The following is a 24089-nucleotide window of genomic DNA, read 5'->3' as shown; positions in this document are numbered from 1 at the left end:
GGCCCGGCCCGCCAGGGGCTTTCCCTGCACAAGCAGCGGAACAAGTTTGGGAACCACTGTACTTGACAAAGCAAAAGAACTACATTCAGCTTGTCTTCTATGGGAGTTCTTATTATAGATTTATATTGGCGAAAACAAAGCTGACAACCAGAGTTGTTCAACAGATTCAAAAACAAATAAAAATGCTGATGACAAACGGAAACTACTTTAAATAATTTCCCCTCCCAGTCTCCAAGCAGAATTAAGAGGCTTCATGAAAAGTATGGGCCTCAAGCCAACTGTCAAAAATCCTCCATTAGTACCTTGGAGAAGTGTCTCTCTGTGGTATGTACTTTGGCCTGACACATGCCTCTCTGAAGACAATATGAGTTTTGCTATTGACTTCAATGGCAGCAAGACTGAGCTGTCAGTGAGGCAAGCCCTAAAATAGTCATGCTAAAATACTCTAGTCTTTTTCTCTTGAAAGACAGAAACCCTCCTCTTGTGACTTAAGCAGGAGTTGGGGGGCACACAGCAATTTGCAATATGGGCCCTTAATTTCTCTGTCTAAATGTCAAGGTTAGGTTTCACTATCGGGTTTCTTAAAGCTATGGCACCAGCACTGTGCAGCAAAACTAGTGCAGCTTTTTACTGAATGCCTTTTTAAAAAAACAATATATCAAAAAACTTCATGGGGCACTGGAAGGGAAAGGTTTATTTTATTTTAAATCAAAATGCAACAGTGAAACCAAAGTTTGCAAGAGGTGCAACACAAGCAAGTTGTCATACAATGCACCACTAAAATTCAAAGCTAGTGAGGAGAACTTGCATTGAAATGATTTTTCCCATGGAATGTGGTGGTTTATTGATTTACTGTCATCTTTTTGCTACAATTCTCAAACATGAAGGTTGTAAGTGCTGTAAACATGCTTATGAATGGGTTTCTTTTTAGCACATGCAGCAGTTAAAATGTTCTTGACCCCTTTTTGAGGAATTAATAGTGACAAATAAAAACGTTTCGAACTCCCAGTAAATCACTTAAGTAGACATGGCACAAGGCGAGGCTGTACTCAAAGGTCAATCTATGGCTGCCAACTGAACTAGGTAGTTTCTGAAAGTTGATTGCAACACATCTGAATAAGCAGAATGTGGTGAGTGGAAATTGCTGCTTGGTAGTTAGCCCTATTGAACAGGACAGTGGGGACGGTTGTGGGGGTTAGCCCTGTGGAGTGGGACGGGAGGCAGGGGGCTCTGTAGGGCGGGGGTTAGCCCCATGGAGCAGTGTGGGGAGGAAGAGGCTCTGTGGCGTGAGGGTTAGCCCTGTGGAGCGGAGGAGGGGGTTCTGTGTGGTGGGGGGCTTAGCCCTGTGGAGTGTGGGGGGGCTCTGTGGAGCCGGGCGGGGAGAAGGGGCTCTGTGGAGTGGGGCTTAGCGCTGTGGAGTGGGCTCTGTGGAGCCCAACAGGGGCGCATTGCGGGGTGGGGATTAGCTCTGTGGAGCGGGGGCGGGGGGTGAAGGAGTTCTGTGGGGTGCGGGTTAGCCCTGTGAAGCAGGACAGTGGGTGGGGGGCTCTGCGGGGTGGGGGTTAGCCCTGTGGAGCCGGGGGGGGGGTATGTGTGAAGGGGCTCTGCGGGGGGGGTTAGCCCTGTGGAGCCGGGGGGGTACGTGTGAAGGGGCTCTGCGGAGTGGGGGTTAGCCCTGTGGAGCCGGGGGGGTACGTGTGAAGGGGCTCTGCGGGGTGGGGGTTAGCCCCGTGGAGCGGCGGGGAGGGTGCAGGGGCTCTGCGGGGGGGGGTTAGCCCTGTGGAGCCGGGGGGGTATGTGTGAAGGGGCTCTGCGGGGGGGGGGTTAGCCCTGTGGAGCCGGGGGGGTACGTGTGAAGGGGCTCTGCGGGGTGGGGGTTAGCCCCGTGGAGCGGCGGGGAGGGTGCAGGGGCTCTGCGGGGTGGGGGTTAGCCCTGTGGAGCCGGGGGGGTATGTGTGAAGGGGCTCTGCGGGGGGGGTTAGCCCTGTGGAGCCGGGGGGGTACGTGTGAAGGGGCTCTGCGGGGTGGGGGTTAGCCCCGTGGAGCCGGGGGGGAGGGTGCAGGGGCTCTGCGGGGTGGGGGTTAGCCCTGTGGAGCCGGGGGGGAGGGTGCAGGGGCTCTGCGGGGTGGGGGTTAGCCCTGTGGAGCCGGGGGGGGTACGTGTGAAGGGGCTCTGTGGGGTGGGGGTTAGCCCTGTGGAGCCGGGGGGGGTACGTGTGAAGGGGCTCTGCGGGGGGGGGTTAGCCCTGTGGAGCCGGGGGGGGGGGGTACGTGTGAAGGGGCTCTGTGGGGTGGGGGTTAGCCCTGTGGAGCCGGGGGGGAGGGTGCAGGGGCTCTGCGGGGTGGGGGTTAGCCCTGTGGAGCCGGGGGGGTACGTGTGAAGGGGCTCTGCGGGGGGGGGTTAGCCCTGTGGAGCCGGGGGGGTACGTGTGAAGGGGCTCTGCGGGGGGGGGTTAGCCCTGTGGAGCCGGGGGGGGTATGTGTGAAGGGGCTCTGCGGGGGTGGGGTTAGCCCCGTGGAGCGGCGGGGAGGGTGCAGGGGCTCTGCGGGGGGGGGGGTTAGCCCCGTGGAGCCAGGGGGGGTATGTGTGAAGGGGCTCTGCGGGGGGGGGGGGGGGGTTAGCCCTGTGGAGCCGGGGGGGTACGTGTGAAGGGGCTCTGCGGGGGGGGGTTAGCCCCGTGGAGTGGCGGGGAGGGTGCAGGGGCTCTGCGGGGGGGGGTTAGCCCTGTGGAGCCGGGGGGGGGTACGTGTGAAGGGGCTCTGCGGGGGGGGGGGGTTAGCCCTGTGGAGCCGGGGGGGTATGTGTGAAGGGGCTCTGCGGGGGGGGGTTAGCCCTGTGGAGCCGGGGGGGGTATGTGTGAAGGGGCTCTGCGGGGGGGGGTTAGCCCTGTGGAGCCGGGGGGGGGTATGTGTGAAGGGGCTCTGCGGGGGGGGGTTAGCCCTGTGGAGCCGGGGGGGGTATGTGTGAAGGGGCTCTGCGGGGGGGGGTTAGCCCTGTGGAGCCGGGGGGGGTACGTGTGAAGGGGCTCTGCGGGGTGGGGGTTAGCCCTGTGGAGCCGGGGGGGGTATGTGTGAAGGGGCTCTGCGGGGGGGGGTTAGCCCCGTGGAGCCGGGGGGGTACGTGTGAAGGGGCTCTGCGGGGGGGGGTTAGCCCTGTGGAGCCGGGGGGGGTATGTGTGAAGGGGCTCTGCGGGGGGGGGGCTAGCCCCGTGGAGCGGCGGGGAGGGTGCAGGGGCTCTGCGGGGGGAGGGGGGCTGTGGAGGAGCGCGGTGAAGCGGGGAGGGGAGGACGCTTTCGGGAACTGCCGGGGCTCCGGCCGCCGGAGCCAGCGGATTGGCTGGGGCTCGGGATTGGGCCGGGCGCTGGCCGCGTGGCTCTCGCTTTGTTGCTGTTTCTCGGCTCGGTTTCGTTTTGCCGGCGCAGCAGCGGAGCGGTGACAGCGGGGTCCGGAGCCCTCCTCTCGGTAGCCGGGTGAGTGTCCCCGCGGACCCGGCCGCCGCCAGCCCCGGGGCGGAGAGCGCGCGATGCCCGCCTGCCGGGCCCCGCACGCCGAGCTGGGGTCCGCGCCGGCTGCCGGGCACGGAGGCGCCCACGGGCTGTTTGCCCGCCCTGCTGCTGGGGCCCTTAGCGCCGGGCGGAAGCCGCCGCGGGCTCCGAGCTCAGCCCTGCCGGGGGCCGGGGCGGCCCCGGGACTGAAGGGGCCCGAGACAAGCCCGGGGAGCAAAGGAGGGATGGGCGCTCCCGGGGCTGCAGCGAGCTTCGCGGGACCCGCCCTCTGTTCCCCGGGTTTGGCACAAGGTTCCTTCCTCAGCCCAGTCCCTTCAGCGATGGGTGCCCCAGGGCCGGCAAGGGGGTGACGCTGCTCCCCTCCATCAGAGTCAGCGGTACGCGGGGGGACACTCCGTTCCTGGAGCAGCAACACGAGTCCCACCGGGCGGGAGAGCAGCAGCGTGCAAAGGCGGATTGAATACAGGCCTTGCTCGACCCCCCTGAAACTACCAGCTTGCAGTTTAAAGGGGGGCACTACCACGGTGAAGATCACACTTCAGCTTGAAATTTTGTTTACCTGTTATAACTGAGAAAGATTTGGGGGGCGGGGGAAGCTTGTTGTTTATATGTGCTGTCAAATGCCCATGTAATGAGTTGTTCTCTGGCGGTGCGTTCTGTACTGCATTAGGCAACAGCCAGATGTTTGTAACAAAAAAGGAAAATGTGATTGTCGAACCAGAAGGAAAAAGGGGGAGTTGCAATGACTGAAATTACTTTAAATTCCCCTTTTTTAAGTGAACTGGCTTCAGACTTTTTTGAAAGTTTTATCTACAACGTAGCTCTGAACACACAGGGACTTAAGTTAAACAGCAAAACAAACATATGCCTGGAATCATAGACGTTCTTATTTTTCAGTATCATAGAATATCAGGGTTGGAAGGGACCTCAGGAGGTCATCTAGTCCAACCCCCTGCTCAAAGCAGGACCAATCCCCCCAATTTTTGCCCCATCGCTAAATGGCCCCCTCAAGGATTGAGCTCACAACCCTGGGTTTAGCAGGCCAATGCTCAAACCACTGAGCTATGCCTCCCCCCAATCAGTTGTACAGAAATTTCTGTACAAAAATCAGCGAAAGTATCTGTCAGTTTATGGGGCAAATAACAAAACTCACTCACGAAGTGGTCCAGAACAGTAAAGCTACCAGGAGTTTATGTTGTTTTTCATGTAAAAAAGAGGAAGAGTAAGTTTGATGCTGGGTACCAATTGCTCCTTAGAGATCAGGGCTTATTATTCAAATTATGTTTTGTTTAAAAAAATAAGTCTTTGACCCTTTTCACTAGGGTTTGAAATTATGTAAGAATGACTTTAGAAATGCAGATCTGATCTCTGGGTGGGTTGAACTTGGCATGACTGAGGGAAGAGAAAAGGCACAGAAGTGACTGTATGCGACATTGACAGCCACCTGGGGCCTTATATATAGTCCCAGCTATAGTTAGCGGGGGAGTAGACAAGCAGGAGTGTTGAGTTGTGGAAATGTAAGTAAATTTCAGGGGTTATAGACTCTGCAACTCAATTGATTTTGGGTTGTGGGATTGTTTTAACTCTTAAAATGAATCAATCAAAATGAAAGGTTTAAGATTAACTTCTCTCTCTCTCTCTCTCTCTTTTAATAAAGTGAAAAATTGCCAGTATGCATCCTTCAGGAAGCCTGAATTAACTTATTTAAAAAGAAAGGAATGAAGTGAGGTTAAGCCCATCCTTTGCACAAACCCTGAGAAGTGGAACTTCATGCTGGGAATAAAATTCATTCCCCACATGCACCCTACCGGTGGGCAGGCTCTGACCAAGTCACAATGACTGCTACTTGATCCTATCCAGTGGTGAGCTGGAGTCGGTTAGCGTGAACCGGTTGTTAAATTTTGAAGCCGGTTTAGAACCGGATGTTAAAGGGGTGGGCAAACTGTGGCCCGCGGGACCGTCCTTTCCGTCCCGCCTGAGCTCTCGGCTGGGGAAGCTCCCCTGAGAATTTTTACTCACCCAGCAGCACTCTGGGCCTTCAGCGGCAGGTCTTTCACACGCTCCGGGCCTTTGGCGGCACTTCGGCGGCAGGTCCTTCAGTGCTGCCAAAGACCCGGAGCGACTGAAGGACGTGTCACCGAAGTGCCGCCGAAGACCCAGAGCGACTGAAGGAACCGGTTCTTCAGCTCATCACTGATCCTATCCTATTATACTGACCACAGCCCCCCTGCATCAGCGTCACAAAGTATTCCAGTGACTGGATTCAGTGTCACAGATTCAGTGATCCTTCCTATGACCCCAAACCTCTCCTTCAGTCAGTGGAAAAACCCTGGCCCTAGTACATGCTAATCCTCTTCCTTTGCCCGGCAAGGTAGTGAAAGCAAGAGCCACAGAAGAGCTTACCTCTATGGTATTCTCCCCTACAGTGGGTGCAGATGTCTTGGCTAAAGAGTTTAAGAACAGGTAGGGAGATTTCAGACATGTAAGGTGACTTGTAAATGGCAGCATCCTTCAGGAACTATGCTGCCTTGGGGCAGTGCCACAACAAAACACAAAAAAGCCACTCCTTTACAGAACTGGACCTTCCCATCTCTTCAGATTTTCCAGATATGTAGGGTTGGGAACCTACATCACCTGCTTCCTCCGAGATCCGAGGTTTTTTTAGTACCATATCCCTTTCCTAAATAAATACACACAGAGGGGTACAACTTGGTCCCAAGATTTTAGGAGGGCATAATGAAGGAACATTGGATTAAGAACATAGTATTATGAAAAATGAAATGTAAAGATCTTGGATACTTGCATACCTTTTCAGAGAGAACATGCACAATTAGAGAAATAACTTTCAGAGGGACTTAGGAGCCTAAGTGACTTTAAAATCTAAGTCAGAAGGGACCATTATGATCGTTGACCTGGGTAACATAGGCCATAGAGTTTTGCTAAGCGATTCTTGCAATGACCCCTTAATTTCTGGCTGAACTAGAGCAGTTGACTGAGGCTCATGAGCACAAGTGGCTCTTTAATGTGTATCCTGTGGCTCTTCGCAGCACAGGATATTAAACACTGATTTAATTATTAGCCAATCAGGATGCTTTTACTATGTTATTAAACATAGGTTAGACAAACACCTGTCAGAGATCACTGTGATTGATCAGTCCGTCAGCCCTCACAGAGAGAGTGCCGATCACTAGTCAGTCCTTGAGCCGCCCGCTGGCCAGGCTGTCAGTGGCACCAGTCACCCGATTGGCATAGCGCACCAGCCCAGAATCCCTGAGCAATCCGCCAACCTCAGCCTCCCAAGTAGCTAGGCAGGCACACACCACCATGCCCAATCCTGTCAGAGATAGTAGTCCTGCCTTGAGTGCAGGGGCCTGGACTAGAAGATCTCTTAAGATTCCTTCTAGTTCTAGGATTCTGTTAACCCAGTGTTTCCCAAACTTACAGTAGTTGCGTACCCCTTTTGAGACATTTGTCTTACCAGCATAGCCCTTCTCCGGTGAAGATAATTCGGGGGGGGGGGATGATAGCCACATAACACACTCCTAATTAGTTTCATTCTGGATTAAATGTTTATTAGAAATAAATACAAAATTATATTACATACAGTTGAAACAAATTTTAATAGAAATAATAGTTACATATAGAAATAGTACTAAAATAATTAAAATAATAAAAGTGAATCAACAGTCTGGCAGAACAGCATATTATATATATGGTGAATTTGTATAATTCTGAAATTAAAATATGCTGGTTTGGTTAGGTTACTGAAGAAAGCACTAGTTTTAATACTTACGATTTCGGTATTGAAAAATTTTCAGTACAAACCAAACTATTCAGTGCGAGGGATGGAACTGCTTTTGACCAGACACTATCGCGGGGATATCTGGCTTGATGTTTGTGATCTTAAGATGAAGATGGGGCTCCACGTCAATAAGACGATTTCATTTTTTTGTTTTGATGTCAGCTAGCGCAGAGAATCCGATCTCGCACAAATACAAGGTGGGAAAAGGCGGAAGATACTTGACAGCTTTGTCCGATAGAGCTGGATATTCAGAGCTAACCCCCAATCAAAATGACGTCAGTGTATTTTGCTCAAATTTTGTTTTCAGGAAGCTATCTGAAGCCAGCTACAAGAGCTGTTCTTCTGAAGCAGAGAGGTTATTTGGCAAAGTTTTATCATGAATGTTCAAAGGGTTCCTTATCCATTCAAAGGTGCCATCCAGTTCAGGGAAATACTTACGCAGATCTTTCTGTAAGCTTTCCAAATGCTGCTTCGTGGTTTGCAACACATCACTATCAAGTTCGTTAGTAGAGTTTACTACTAAATCATGAAGAGATGGAAAGGAATCCAGTTTACGATGACTAAGACGTTTATGCCACACTTTCAATTCTGCGACCATGGCACTCACTTTGTCTTGGACATGGAATATGGATATGAGTTTCTCTTGCAAGGATAGATTGAGATTGTTTAAATGAGCAAAGATATCTGCAATATATGCTAGTTTGCATAGCTGTTTCCAGTTGTGTATATCGTCTTGCAGGTTAAAGGTTTCATCTAAAAAAACTTGCAGTTCGCGCAGCTCAAACAGGTGATTCAGGACTTTTCCACATGAAAGCCAACGCACTTCAGTGTGAAATAGGAGTTGTGTGTAATCACTGCCCATCTCATCACAAAGCTGAGATAACAGCCGGGCGTTCAGAGAGCGGCCTTTCACAAAATTGATTATTTTCACAGCTTCATCCAGTACTTGCTTTAGATCTGCCTGCGTGTTCTGGGAATGCAACGAGTCAATTTTGCTTCTGGCGCAACAGCTTGAATATGTGCAACAGCTCCTTTCTTCGAACCAATCATGGCTCTGGCACCATCCGTGCTTATTCCAACACAATGACTCCAATCCAAGTCTTTGTTTTTGATAAAGTCATCAATAACTTTTAAAAATAGCTTCTCCAGTTGTATGTGTTGGCATAGGTTGGCAGAACAAAATATCATCGTGGACTTCATTATTCAGGTCGTATCTGACAAACAACAAAAGATTAGCTAAGTTCACAATATCAGTGGATTCATCTGCTTGCAGTGCATAGTAGCAACTCTTTTGTACTCTTGACAATAATTGCTGCTTTCCGTTTTCGGCCATATCTGTGATTCTATGATGAACAGTGTTGTTTGAGAGGGGGACACAATCTATAGCTTTGCTAGCCTTGTCTCCAATCATCACTTGTACCATTACTTTGGCTGCAGGTTTTACTAACGTCTCGCCAATCACTTCAGCAGCTCCAGACTTTGCAAGTAAGTATGCTACACTATATGAAGCTTCCAAAGCTTTCATATTTTCACCTCCCGTCACATTACGAATTGTTTTCTGGGAATTTTGGAGATCTTTGCACCTATTTTCACAGAATTCTACAGGTTTTCCCTATTCTTTCATTGTTATTGAAATGGCATTTTAGGTTGGATGGTTTCATACTTTCATTTGTGAGAGTCTCATAACAAATCACACATAGTGGAACAGGGTCCACCTCGTCGCCAGTCCGCAAAAATCCCAGTTTAAGATATTCAACATATTTGCGATCTTTTTTCGTTTTCTTTGCAGCTGATACGTTCAATAAACTTACAGAAGGTTCACACGGTTCACTAATTTTGTTGTCACAATTGTCTGATGTAGCCATATCACTGCATTTTTTGGCATAATTATCACTAGCATTCGTATTTCCTTCACAATTTTCTTTTGTACATTTCAAACTTCCTGTTTTTAGCCAGTGATCCATTGTAAATGGGTTTAACAAAAACAAACAGAAATTTTGTATATTAATACATGCCAAGTATGTACTTGCTACGATCTTTAGATTACTACGAGTAGTTATTCACTTCTATCTTTTATCCATCAGTCTGACTTCTGCGCATGCCACAAAGGCACATGTATTGCCCAAGCCACGGTAACACGCACGCGTGGTTTGTGTCGGCTCTGCTGTGCTATTAGATGTTACTGAATGCGTTATCATATTAGTTACAATGTAAACCTGGATTTCTACTGTAGAAGTGTACACCATTCTTATATATTAAATTTTAGTGAATTGTTTTCTGCTGCTAAAAAAATGATAAAGTAAAATAAAAAATTCTGCCGCGTGCCCCTTGAAATCCTTTCACCGCCAGGGGTACGTGTACCACACTTTGGGAAATACTGTATTAACCAGTTGTAGTTGATAAGTTAATCTCACAGCAAAATGACCAGTTATTTTATTATATATTTCCCATCATACTGTTTAAATATGAATATATAGTAAATGAAACAATGAATTCGCCCTACTGTGGCTCTTTTGGGCAATGTTGATTGCTAATTTGGCTCCTGAACCACTGAAGTCATGAGTATCACTGAGCTAGAGCATCTTTTTAAAAGACTCAGTTATGGAGAATCCACTACATCTGTAGGTAACTTCTTCCAGTGATTAAACAACTCTCACTGTTGAAAATTTTCACCATATTTCAAGCCTGAATTAGTCTCTCTTCAGCTTACAGACCTGGTTATGCTTTTTGTCTGCTAAATTAAAGAGCTTTCTAATATGAGAAATCTTTTCCCTGAGTAGGTACTTATAGAGGTGATCTTCAATAAGATAAACAGATTGAGCTTCCTTAGGCTGTCACGGAGGCAGGCTTTTCGGACCTCAGATCATTCTTACGACTTTTCTGAACCTTTTCCAATGTGTCAACTTTTTTAAAATTCTGGACATGAGAATTGGACGCAGTACTCCAATAGTCTCACGAATTTCCTAGACAGAGGCGAGACCAGTTCCCTACTGCTTCTCAAGATGCCCCTTCTTAAAACTGGGCCACAATATCACATTTGCTGCCTTAGCCATTGGATTGCCCTACAAGCTCATGTTCAGCTGATTATCTACCAAGACCCCTCTGACTTAAATACTTCTGAAAATGGACTTTGAAAATGCTATCCAACATCTGAACAAGCCAACCACTAATTTTATACACTCTAATATAATCTCCCTTTGGTGCCTCCCCCCAACTATACAGGTCTTCACTTTTTGCTTCTCTATTGTTAGGGCTTGTCTTCGCTGCAAAGATAACTCGAGTTATAACTCAAGTATTGCCCTAACTCTAGTCCCTTCTACACATGAAGCCTTTTAACCAGTAGGCTACTGTTCAAGTTAGCACAACTCATCAGGGCTACTAACACAACCCTCTCTGCTACTAATTAGAGCTGGGAGGGCAGTGGTCTTATTCCACAAACATTTGAAATAAAAAAAATCCTTTTCTGTATCGGGATGAAACTGAGACCTTTTGAAAATTTTCCATGAAAAACCAATGGGAGAGACCCACCAGAGAGGGGGATACTGACCCACTTCAGAACAGCCAACAGCCTGATGCTTAGGGTCCATCACATTCCAGGTGAGTGCCCTACACTAGGCTATAGAGTTAGTGTGTGTCTCTCTCTCTGTGTCCTGTTGGAGCTGTTCCCCTTTGTATAAATGAGTTAAATGTTCATTGGGTCAGAGAAAAAGACTGGCTCTATGACCTGCTAGTTAAGTCACTTATCTGGGACATGCGAGACCTAGCGTCCAGTCCTTGCTCCAGATCAGGCAAAGCAAGGACTTGAAGCCCTAACCACTGGGCTACTGGCTTTTCTGGGGTAGGTCCGTCTCTTACCGACACTTTTGTGCAAAGTGTTTGGCTACGATCAGTCGGCATTTTCTGACATAAAAGTTATCAAATTCTTGACCAGCTCTACTGCTAACCCAGTCACTCTGCATAGTAATGCAATTGCTCTGTGGCTCAAGTGTTATTTCGTACTGTGGCCACTCTCACTCAAGGTAGGCTAACTGAGGAGTTAGCTCCAATCTAGGTAACTCAGATTAACTGCAGTGAAGACAAAGCCTGAGTAGTCATGATGTGGGGCAGGGGAGGAAGCAGGTAGAGTTTCTTTATATTTTTCCATTTAAAGAGATCCTATCCAGTTTTCAGTATTGAGTTAAATGTAGTTTCAGGTACTATGCCTTCACTTGAGTTCCCTGACCATTTTTATGGGTTTGCAGTCACATTTTTAGGTCTCTTAAGTTCTTCATTCTCCTATTGATGGATTAAAAATTCATCCACGCAGAAGGGGAACTGAATGAGAGACCTCAGTCCTGCAATATACAATATGCAGACAGCCTGCTGCTCCTGCACAGAGCCCCATTGCAAGGTCTAGGACTGCATTGGGGAAAACACTGAAACTGTCTCTATGCAAAGTGCTGTCAAATGTACAAAATTAACAGATTGGACAGGGATCACTGTTATAGCAATCTTAAACGTTAATTATAACAAAAATAGGTAAGAGTTTTCAAAGAGAAGTGTGATTTCTTTTTTAAGTTGACTCTCCATTAAATAAAGATGTAAATTTTACAATTCTTCTTTGCATCATACCCTTAATCAGAGCTGGCTGGGAAAGGATGTTTATTTCCATGCAAATAAAATTGTCAAAATTTTCTTGACATTTTTGGGAATTTCTGAAAACCCGAGAACCAAACATTTCCTGGGGTCTTTTTTTTTTTTTTTTGGACAAAAACCTGAAAATTTTCTGTGAACAGAATTTCCCCCCAAAATTTAGTTTAGTTAGAAAAACATTTTCCATCAAAAAATATGTTTAGATAGTAGAGCTGAACATTTCTTCTTAAATAACTTGTACTGGGATGTAGGTATGAAAAAGATTTGTGTAATTTTATTAAACTTTATTCATCTTGATTCCACAGGATGACTCAGTGGTATCAGTTGCAGCAACTTGATTCCAAATTCTTGGAACAAGTACACCAGCTGTATGATGACAGCTTTCCCATGGAAATCAGACAGTATCTGGCACAATGGCTGGAAAATCAAGACTGGTGAGAACAACGTGCTGTAATGTATATAGGAATTTGCCATTAAATTAGTTGACTGGTGATGCCTTTGAAATATATGGTGGCAGGTTCTGGCCTTGTGTGCCGATGGCTGTCATGGATAACCATGCATGCACGTCTAAGAACAAGGTCACCTCTGTTGTACAGTGAGAGCAAGCAGCCACTTAGGGCAGTAAAATACGAGGGCAGCAAACTGTTCAGTAAATTTTTGTGAGAGTGACCATTGGGCGGTGGGGACAGACATTTAGTAGTTGCCTATGTGGCTGCTAGTCACTGTTTCCCATGGACTTCCTTCCAGCACTTAACAATCTGGTCTGGGCCTCTTGGGTAGTGCAGGTGTTGGCTGCTCAGGGGTACACAGCAGTTTCCCTGTTTGGCTTGTCCACCAGAGAGAGATGGGCAATTATTATTAAAGGGATATATGAGCCAGGTGTTTAGCTTCATCTCCACTAGCAAACTGAAGTATTGTTAAAATCTCTAGAGAATATCTTTTTATAGAGCTTCATTAACATGCAAATGACTACATCCCACTTCCAGCTCCTCAGTATAGTAGAGATTAAGGAAAAATACATGTGCAAATACACAATGTTGAAGAGTAACCCTAAGAAAAAAGCAAAGAAAGTAGTATTCATTTGAGATGATAATGAAGGAATAAAATGGTTACAGAGAGTGGAATTGAGTGAAATCTACAGTGAGAGATTTTAAAAACTAACACCAGAATCTGAAAAAAATGCATTCACTTACCGTATTTTTCTAAAATATCAGTTTAACGGTTGCATTTAATATTAAAGATGCCTTAAATATTCTAGGGAGCATGCTGCCAACAACGTTTCATTTGCTACAGTACTGTTCCATGACCTCCTGTCACAGCTAGACGATCAGTTCAGTCGGTTTTTAATAGAAAACAACTTTTTGTTGCAACACAACATCAGGAAAAGCAAACGTAATCTTCAGGTATGTGTGTAACTTGTTTGGATTCACACAGGCATACTACTGTCATTTTATTAGGGTCTTATTTTATTCAAGAGAATATTCTTCTAACTTAAACACAATCAAGTTAAAGGTTATACCCCCTCTGAGGTTTTTTCTTAAAACTTCTGAATGGAACATGTAACTCCTGAGTACTATAACAGTTTAAAGAAATGATTTTTTTCCAGTTTGTTTACTATGTTTATTTGGTAGCCCTTTGTGTAAGTTCTTTACTTTTTCCTATTTATTCAGTTTCCCAGGAGTTTGTGTGGGGGTGTTATGCTGTAATCTGGGAAAGAAAAAATTTTTCAAAGAAGTTTTGGAGCCACAAAAAACTTAGCAGAGGGACTTTGGTTAAAAGAAATTTCACCCATCCATTTCTTTTAAATTGACTTGATTTCAGTAATAAATTAATCAACTTGAAAATAGGGAAGGTGGATTTATAGGTGTTTTCCAGATTCTTTTTAAACTAGATTCCAGCAAACATTTTAAAATACAGTTCTCATACCTATTAAAAACAAAATAGTCTGAAAACTATCCAGAAGCAAGAGAATTTGCCTGTGAAACAACATTGTAGAATCTGTACCAAGAAACAGATTCTAGTGAAGAATCTCAGTGAAAAGATCAAGCGTTCCCTGCATGTGTTCTGCAGCTCCAGGCTCTGTAGGATTATACCAAAGAAACAAAAGTGGTTTATGTTATGGCAAGGATTAGATAACATGTTAGTCTCCAGTAAAGTCAGTAGAGGCAGTAACAGTTTCAGTAATTTGGTTGACAGTGGCAAGTTATAAAGAGTAAAATCCACAATACTAATGACAATATCGTACTGTGGGCAGAGAAACATGATACTGAACTAAAGAGGAAAGGGAATACAGCATTTGGGGATTAATATATTGTAGGACACTGCAGAATGTGGACCTGGTGGATTTTATTAGTTAGTGGATTCACTGGGCACAATGCTGCCTCCCCACCCCCGAAACACATTATTCTACAAGGTTGCAGCTATTGCAGAACAGTGCTCCCTAATGCAAAGAGGGTAGGGAGTCCTACCGATAGCTGGACCTCCTCGGTCTTTCTTCTGTTCAGCCAAGCTTAGGATAGTGCAGCTACCTGTTTTGTCTTGCTGTCTCGCAGTTGGCCCCGTACAAGCACTCTGTACACATCTCAAATGATAGGGTTAGATTTGTGCCAAGCACTAACTGGGTTCATATGGAGCAAGGAGCCTTCCCCTGAGCAGAACAGGACCCAGTAGGTGCAAGAACCCTGCAAAACCAGCACCTACAGCAGTACTAGACTTCCTGAAAGTGGGTGGGGAGTGGCCCTTGGGGTAGACAAGAGGGTATTGGATTCTGCACTCTTGGAAAGGGTGACACAGCATTCATGCTTCCTGTAGTTCTAGGGGACACTGTGCCTGACCTGATAGCTCCTACTGAGGCAGTGCATCTCCACACCACATCTTGGCTCACATATATCCACCACCTGCTAAGCTTTTTGCCTGTCGGTTTCATCAAAGACATGAGAACTGGAGTGGTTGGTGTGTACTAATAATGGACTATTCTAATGCTGTGCAACCAGGATCATTTTCAAGAAGACCCAATACAAATGGCAATGACAATCTTCAACTGTCTGAAGGAAGAAAGGAAAATATTGAGCAGTGCCCAGTCGTCAGACCAGGTAATTCCTTCTCTCTCGCTGCTGCAGTTACAGCCACCCAAACAGAGTGACAGATTGAAAGCAGAACCATATGTGCTTTCTCCTTTTGCCCATCACCTCCTGTTTTAAAAGAGGAAGCTTGATTGGGTGTATCACAAACATCCACCGCACAAGATGTGGTTTATTTTAAATTGTTTGCTTGTCTAGGCATAGTTTAAAGAAAAAGGAAGTTAACTTTCTCCCTGTGCGGGAATTCAAGGCCTCAGCTGCCTTTGTAGTGCAGAGCTAGATGATACTTACAAAAAGAAGCCAGTTTGATTTTCTAAACTGGATTTTATTGTGGTGTTTTACTTTTGATAATGGACTCAAAGTGGCCTAGCCTGCTCATATTTACTTTTGATTAGTTAAATGTAAGAATAATATATAGTTTTACCATTGCTGTAGTAAGGAGAATATTTAAACAACCTTATTAGGTTTTTTTATGACTCAGCTGTAAGACTTGCCTTTGCCCTTCCAGCGTTTCCAACATCAGTGGGATTCTAGCCGGCTTCCTTTCTGCAGTGTACCTCTCTACCTGCCCTGTGGTGACCACCTGATCCTTCCTAGTTTTCTGTAGCTTTTGTCTGTGATCTTGATGCAACAGTCTCTCATTTTTTCATTTGCTCTCTAAATATTTCTTTACCATCTTGTGTTTTCCATGGAACCCTTCTCTGCCCACTAAATTAATAGGTAAAAAATGTAAAGGACCCAGGGTGTTCCCTTCTTCACCTGTTAGAGTAAATCTTCTTGTTTTTCCTTTTTTATTCCCCCCCGGGACCAGTCACATTTTTTGGTAATAAAGATTGTAAAAAACCCACACTCACACATTTGGTGCAGACAAAAGTTCATATTGCAAAATGTAGCACCTCAGGTATTAGATAGTAATAGATGACTCATTTGTGATGAATCAGTACTTTGGTGTTACAATCCAAAATTGGCCCATTCCAGTATACTGTAAGTTAGTAGGTGAAGGAAGCCATTGTGATAACACACAAAGAGCTCTGTGTCATAAAGCCAAACTGTAAACATTCCAAGCACACAGGAAAGTCCCTTACAGCAGTGTTCTCAAATTAGGGCAGCCGCTTGTTCAGGGAAAGCCCCTGGCGGGCTGGGCCGGTTTGTTTACCTGCCGCGTCTGCAGGTTGGGCCGATCGCGGCTCCCATTGGCCGTGGTTCGCTGCTCCAGGCCAATGGGGGCTGCGGGAAGGGCGGCCAGCACATCTCTCGGCCCACACCGCTTCCCGCAGACATGGAAGGTAAACAAACTGGCCCAGCCCGCCAGGGGCTTTTGCTGAACAAGTGGCGCTCCTAGTTTGAGAGCCACTGATATAAAGTACGTGTCACCCAAAAGGCAAAGTTTATATATTTTCACACACACCCCAGTCCCTTTCCTTATTATAGCCTTCCTCTATTTCCAGTTATTTAAACCTAATTCTTTGACCATGATGTATATAACAATTGCTCATTAACTATCAGAACAAAGTGTGCTTTGTTAGAGGCGTCATTATGGCACCAAATACACTGTAGCTTGTGTTAATCAAAACCAAAAAACCCAATATTTTTCTTTGATTTTGTTCTCTCTACTGCAGATGCAGGTAGGGAACATACAGAATACTGTAATGCTGGACAAACAGAAGGAGCTTGATATGAAAGTCAGGAGTGTGAAGAACAACGTTGTGGTAAGTGAAAGTGGGACTGTAGGCTTTGCTTGGAGATCTACATTTATTTTTCTAATAACAGGAAAATATTTTTAGTGTCTAAGTTGTGAAAGGGAAATCATGAATTCAGCAGTAGGGTTTTTTTTTTTTTTCAGCTTTTTACCACCAGTAAAATGTTTTAAAATCTTTACCTAATCACTATTCAATGGTACTGAGATGCAGGATGTCCACAATGCCTGTCACACTGTGGCTGGAATCAGATTTTTAGTTTAGTCTTGGCTATACCAGATTTCCCAAATTTCAAACACAGCAGGAGAAAGTTTTAAAATGGGATGGATGGATGGACAGATAGAGATTAGATTGTCAGATATCTATCTATTTTAAGCAACACCGTAGAAGAAAGGAGGTAGTTTGAGAAATTATATATAGTTCATTCATAAAAATTATTAGAAGCCAGATCGTCCGCTTGTATAAGTCAGACCTGCTTCTATGGCTTTGCCCTGCACATTTTTTTTTTAAAATAACTTCATCTTGATTGATAATCTTCTGTAGGACAAATCCTGTAGTGCTTACTCTGACTTTCATGAGAGTTTTCCTGAGTGAGGGCTGAAGGATTTGTCCCAACATCGTTAAATGCCATTCACTGGCCAAATTCTGCCTCATGTCGTGCACAAATTCTCCTCACCTCATTAAAGTTGTGTGGGACTATGCAAGGTCAGAATTTAGCCCCATTTTATTACAAGTGAACTTTCCGTTGGCAGAGAAGGCAGTGGTTAGTTTGGGGATTTTTCTTACTACCTTCTTTTTGCTTTGAGCAGGGGGATGGACTAGATGACCTCCTGAGGTTTCTTCCAATCCTAGTCTTTTATGGCCTCCAAGTAGCTGGTATCACATGATTGCCAATCAGTAAAAGTCTCATATGACCAAGTCTATTTGACTAACTGTGTTTTACGATGTTGATGCTTTGTAGGAAGTAGAACAAGACATCAAGACTCTAGAGGATGTGCAAGATGAATATGACTTTAAATGCAAAACCTTACAGAACAGAGGTGAGATTCATCCATAAGAAATCTCAAGTACAGTACAGAAATTTGTTTTTATTAGATTGTACCAGTAATCAGGATTTAGAGACAGCCAAATTCAGAGATATGCCAATTGTTGGGTTTAATTTTACTTGTTCTGCCTACTTATGCTATGAAAATTCATCCCTAAAATATTTCATCTCACAATGCCCACCGTTATGTAAAGTTGGAAAGCCTTTTTAATACCAATCTAAATGTTCTTTTGTCCTTTGCATCGTTACTAGAAACCCCAACTCCAAAACCCCATGAATTTTGAGACAGTACAGCCCTAGATCTTATCTCTGGAGCTTGGGCTTCTCCCTGCTCTTGTGTATTCGTTGCATACACAAGTAATTTTATTATGAAATTTTATAACTTTAAATAGAGATGCACTTGTACACCTCTAAAATATACATATAAATTGATTGCATATTAATTATATAGATCCTTGTTTTCAGTCAGTTACTAGTTCTGATGAAGTGAGCTGTGGCTCACGAAAGCTCATGCTCAAATAAATTGGTTAGTCTCTAAGGTGCCACAAGTACTCCTTTAGTTTTGAGATAAAAATTCTTTATGGGCTGAAACTTGACTTACTTTGTCTCTGCTAAGGAGTTTCTCCCCAATGTCTAAAAGTTTGGAGAAAGTATGAATTTCTGTTCTTGAGTTAGAGGAGCTCTCTCTTCTCTCCCCTTCTGCCTCCGCAAAAGGCCTTGATCCTGCACCATTTAAGTTAATAGGAGTTTTGCCACTAACTTCAGTAGAATTGGGACCGGAGTGATTAAAGTTGGTTGGTTCTGTTCTTGGAACATTCTACAAAGGCTTCATTTTTCAAAACCAAAGTTGGAAAGTGACTAGCCATTAATGAGGATTTGTCATCTTGCATGTTTTGAAAACTGGGCTATTTGTTCAAAAGGAGAACTGAGGAGTTTTTGAACATCTTTCTAAGCATTAAACAGCATAGTATAATCTGGACACTGCCAGTTGAGTAATTTTGGTGATGCCCTGGTCTAAATCCCTCGTGAAACCTGGGTGTGAATGTAATTGAGAACTACTGAGCTTTTAAATTAAATTAATATTTTCAAGCAGAAGAAAGGATGTGGTTTTCCCCTTCTTGAAATCTTTCAGCAACCAACAGGAAAGAGCCAAACAGGAAGAGACAATGCCAGGATTTTCTCTCCAGCCACTTGGCTCCTCAGCACTTTGTACGGACTCTGCTGCCATCAGCTTTTGCAGACTTCCTAATGTCTAACTGAAAGTAGAAACAATTTCCCCCACCCTCCCCCCCACAAAATATTTCTTATTCTATTGTTTGATTTTATTTTCTAGAAAATGAACCCAATGGAGTGGCACAGGATGAATATAAGAAAGAACAGCTTCTCCTCCAGAAGATGTTTTTAACACTTGACCTTAAGCGAAAGGTGATGCTCCAGAATACTTTAGTTTGAAAATATGCACTTTTGTTCTCTTTGGCTTGGCTTATCATAGGATATAAAAGAACCATGGTTTTAAACAAAGAAGCAGCTTGATTGTTAACACCAGTTTAAATGTTCTTGTGCCCTTTGCATTGTTATTGGGAGTCCAAACCTCTTAAAGCAATTGTACTGCCTCTATTTTAGGATTTTTCTTACTAAACCAGCCTTTTCATTTTGAACACTTATTTAACCAGCTAAAGCTGGTGCAATAACGGGAAAGGAAATGTGTCATATCTCATTGGTGATGCTAGAAAGTGCTGTTTTTTTTGTTTGTTTAAACCCTTCTTAAATAGTCATACATGTCTTGTAATACTGTAAGCCCCAATTCTGCAATGAGTCTGTATGGGCACCAGGGTCCACTTGCATAGAGGTCATTGCAGAATTGGGGAATCTAAGGTTAGTCACTTGGGAGAAGTCAGCGGGGTTAGCAGTCTTTGTCTCTTCTCTTTGTGTAGCAAATACTCTGCTGGTTGAGGAAAAAGAGCAGCTCTCCAAGTTCATGTTAGCAGAGTAGATTTTCTATTATTCAGAGCTCCTTGCAAAGTTTTGTGAGATGCAGCATTAATTGATAAAGCAAATAATTAAATGTACTTAAAATATAATTAAACAGAGGAATCTGATATTCTCTTTAGGAAGTGGTGACCAAAATAATAAACCTGTTGAATATATCAGAGCACACACAAAGTGCTTTGATTAATGAAGAGCTTGTTGAATGGAAGCATAGACAACAAATTGCTTGTATTGGTGGTCCACCCAATGCTTGCCTCGACCAGCTACAAAATTGGTAAGTCTCTACATCGCAGTTCAACTGACCCCAGGGGTTTTGAAACATACCACGAAGGAAAGTCTGATAAGCAAATATATTTGAAAATGGGCATGCTTAGAGTATTTTGGCCCACAGTCAATTTACTGTTATTAAAATTGTAATTTTTTTATCCACAAGAGAACCAACAAGCATATTTCACTGTGCTCCTGAAAGTTATATAATGTTGTATTGTATTCATTCTTTTCGAGGAAGTCTGAAGAAAACATTGTCTGCCTTTCTTGTATAACTTTCTGTACGTGAAGTACAATTTGCCTTTTTATGTTCCAGAGGCCGAATTGAGCCTTGGTGTTAAGGTTGAAGTCCTCTAGGAAGTATTTGTGCCAATAAATGTTGTAAATTGACACATGAAGGAGAAACTAAGGACAAGTTACAGCAGAACCCCATTTATCTGATCTAATTGAGACGGGGGCCAGATCTGATAATCCAGAGAATGGGAAGGTATAAGGCTGCAGTGCCATCTAGTGGCAGCAGGAGAGATTGCTTGCTTCTGGACCTGTGTGCCTTGGTTGTTTAATAGGGAGAGCTGGATAATAGAGGATTGGATAAATGGGGTTCTACTGTAATTTCTGGTGTAAGATGATGCAAGTCCCACTGAATTTGCCATTATCAGAATGCATCCCTAGAGAATGAGGGCTCTAATTGGGGGAGAAATATAGTTTTCCTTATTAAATATCATATAAACTACCTTATATGTCATAAAAAGAAAAAGGAGTACTTGTGGCACTTTAAAGACTATATGTCATGTTAGCCCTAAGATTGCTTAAATGTAATTTCCTGTGCTGCAGAGCTAATGCACTGTAGAGAGGATAGAAATCTCTATTATGGCACCAAATGCAGTACAGCAATTTATTTAAGCAGCCTTACAATGCATGCATTGTCTCCAATACCCAAAACATGTCCTCCAAAAAACAGATGCTAGTAACTCGAGGAAATGCTTCCATTCCTTATTACTTTAAATAGGTCACAGTACTTACATGGGAAGGAGAGGCGAAGAGGGCAGATTCTGGAGATTTAAATGTTTACCTGCACTAACAACAGATCCTTGCCAAACCTACATCATCATCATCGTCTTTTTTCCACTGAGACAAGCTCACAAGTTCCTGAGGACCGTGTGACTCTTAGAAACATACTAATTGGAGACAGAGCTGGGTGGTGTCTGGGCACTACTGTAATACCAGTGTTTGGTAACAATAATCAATAAGATGTGTTTTTTTGCAGGTTCACCATTGTTGCTGAGAGTCTTCAGCAAGTTCGTCAGCAGCTTAAAAAGCTTGAGGAATTGGAACAGAAATTTACATATGAGCCAGATCCCATTACAAAAAACAAACAAGTCCTGCAAGACCGCACGTGCAATCTTTTCAAACAACTCATTCAGAGGTAATGGATGCATATGTTTGTTTGGTCTGTGTGAATGGATGGTAGACTCTCCCCACTTAACATGTCACATACACGGGTTAGTGCCCCACCTGCTATTTTCTTTTATTCTTCACAAAAAACAAAAACTGGGCTGTCTGTTACTAGGATTTTCCCTGTAAACTCTCCTGTTTAAGCCCCTGATTCTGCACCTTTAAGTCAATGGGAGTTTTGCCACTGTCTTCAGTTCACACAGAATCAAGCTTTGGACCCTTAGTCCATTTCTGATTTTAGGCTCTAGTCCTGCAAGCTGCTCCATGTGTGCGCAGCTGGGGTCTACCCACAGAGATACATGCAGGATGAATACCTTAGAAACTGTCCACCTCTTATTTCCTTGGGTGGGAGTTGGGATGAGTCAGATTAGCCCTGCATCTCCAGGCAATTATTTACATTCCAGTAGTAATTAGAGGCCCCATCCAAGATCAGGGTCCCACTGTACAAATACGTAACATAGGATTCCTACCCTGAAATAGTTACAGTCTAAACAGATAAGACGGATGAGATGTGGGAGGGGAAGAGGTCCAAAGGGGTAAAGTGATTTGTCCAGATCCCACAACAGTCTGAGCTGAGAACAGAAGCCCCAGTTCCTGAGTCCCACTCAAGCGCCCTAGCTAACCCACAGGTGAAAAAGACAGAAATCTGCTCCTGCTCCATTAGAAACGGTGCAAATTGAGAAGATATAAAGGCCTAAATCTTGCCATTTTCCTTAGTTATATGCATAGTGTGCTTGCGCAAGTAGGATGAGAAATACCATCCTAGAGCCTGACATCCAGTCACAGTATGAACACTTTAAGAATTTAGTAATCCATAGTACTGTAGATAGGTGAGATGGATCATTCTGTTAGTTTACACTCTGATTGTACCAGTTCTGTCCTTTATTATTTACATGCCGTTTGATTTTTAAAGTTGTGTGAAGTAGCTTTTTTTTCTTCAAACTGTTAATTTTATTTTTAGTGCTTTTTTTTTTAAAAAAGCCCTGATGAAATAAAAGTTTATATTTTTAGAGTTCCATCCAACTTAAAAACATATCACTTTAGTAAGAATAGAGTCCAAAGATTTAGTACCTGAATAAATAGGAACTGAACGTGCACACAGTACCAATTTATTGTGGATATTTGTTAAAAATACTGTAGTAAATAAATTAGACTGTAACCTGTTTTGTGCTGAAAGTGTCATCACTTTTTAACAGTATTGTACTAATGTAGCTAAAAATGTCCATGGTTTTGTTCCCCCTGCAGTTCTTTTGTGGTGGAGAGGCAGCCGTGCATGCCAACTCATCCTCAGAGGCCATTGGTCCTGAAAACTGGAGTGCAGTTCACAGTAAAACTGAGGTAATTTTTTCTTTGTGGTAAGCCTATTCCCTCATTGGACTTCCTGTAGCTGAAAGGGCTGCAAAACCTTCCATCTGGCTAAGTGACCAGAAACAAAATATAGTGAGCGCTCTGTGACAGAGAAAGTGTTCTGGCAGGATTTCCCTGGGCCCTACCTTTCTTCCTCCCTCTTCCCACTCACTGCTCCACTTCCTTCTGGCTGAGAACTGACCAAGATTCTGTTTGGAACCGTCTGACTTCACTCCTTTGGTCAGGGCCCTGGTATTGAGTGACAGTCCTGCCTCCGTAGCCAGAAGGGAGTTGAAGGCATTCAGTCTAAACCATTCAGACCACTTCGATGTGAGGAGGGATGAACCACCATTAGCAGACTAGCCAGGGAGCACTAAGCTGTATTCATGATCGCTCAGGTGCGGTGTCTTGGGGAGTTAACCCCCCCCCCCCAACCTGTCCTCTTCCCTTGAGCAATAGCGAAGGCCCTACCAAATTCCTGGTCCATTTTCGTCAATTTCACGGTAATAGGATTTTAAAAAATAGTAAGCTTCATGATTTCAGCTCTTTAAATCTGAAATTTCACAGTGTTGTAATTGTAGGGATCCTGACCCAAAAAGAAGTTGTGGGAGGTCACAAGGTTATTGTAGGAGGGGGTGTTGCGGTTCTGCTACCCTTCCTTCTGTGCGGCGGTGCTGCCTTCAGAGCTGGGCAGCTGGAGAGCGGCGGCTGCTGGCCGGGATCCCAGCTCTGAAGGCAGAGCCGTTGCCAGCAGCAACGCAGAGGTAAGGATGGTGTGGTATGGTATTGCCTCCTTTACTTCTGCACGGCTGCCTGCAGAGCTGGGCCCTCAGTCAACACCTGCCACTCTCTGGCCGCCAGCTCTGAAGGCAGCGGTGCAGAAGTAAGAGTGGCATGGTGTGGCACAGCCATGCTTAATTCTGCGCTGCTGCTGGCAGGGCGCTGCCTTCAGAGCTGGGCGCCTTGCCAACAGCCGCCGCTCTCAGGTTGCTCAGCTCTGAGGGCAGTGCAGAAATAAGGGTGGCAATACCGTGACACCCCCCCCCGACCCCCAAATAACCTTGAGACCCTGCAACTCCCTTTTGGGTCAGGACCCCCAATTCGAGAAACACTGGTCTCCACCGTGAAATCTGTATAATATAGGGTAAAAGCGCACAAAAGACCAGATTTCATGGGGGGAGACCAGATTTCACGGTCTGTGACGCATTTTTCATGGCCGTGAATTTGGTAGGGCTCTAGCACTAGCCATTTTATACCATATTTAATGA

General features: G+C 44.7%; 1 protein-coding gene across 4 annotated transcripts in view; it reads left to right on the top strand.

Moving 5' to 3' along the window:
- The first annotated feature begins 3321 nt into the window (after positions 1-3321).
- Positions 3322-24089, top strand: part of STAT1 (signal transducer and activator of transcription 1) — a 40004-nt gene continuing 19236 nt past the window's right edge. For 2 of the 4 annotated variants that reach the window (XM_048869729.2, XM_048869724.2), the window contains exons 1-10: positions 3322-3471; positions 12247-12375; positions 13200-13344; positions 14935-15033; positions 16641-16730; positions 17680-17758; positions 19097-19188; positions 19875-20026; positions 21287-21445; positions 22720-22812. In XM_048869729.2, the coding sequence (XP_048725686.1) occupies positions 12248-12375; positions 13200-13344; positions 14935-15033; positions 16641-16730; positions 17680-17758; positions 19097-19188; positions 19875-20026; positions 21287-21445; positions 22720-22812 (1037 nt within the window). In that variant the 5' untranslated portion in view covers positions 3322-3471; position 12247. Of the gene's footprint in view, positions 3472-8746; positions 8795-9604; positions 10907-12246; positions 12376-13199; positions 13345-14934; positions 15034-16640; positions 16731-17679; positions 17759-19096; positions 19189-19874; positions 20027-21286; positions 21446-22719; positions 22813-24089 lie in introns of those variants that run through there. The other 2 variants (XM_048869727.2, XM_048869726.2) reach the window with 2 other exon arrangements.

Source organism: Caretta caretta, chromosome 11, assembly GCF_965140235.1.
Source record: "Caretta caretta isolate rCarCar2 chromosome 11, rCarCar1.hap1, whole genome shotgun sequence".
NCBI lineage: Eukaryota > Metazoa > Chordata > Testudines > Cheloniidae > Caretta > Caretta caretta.
Note: the sequence above shows the minus strand (reverse complement) of the source record. Positions and strands in the feature narration are given on the sequence as shown.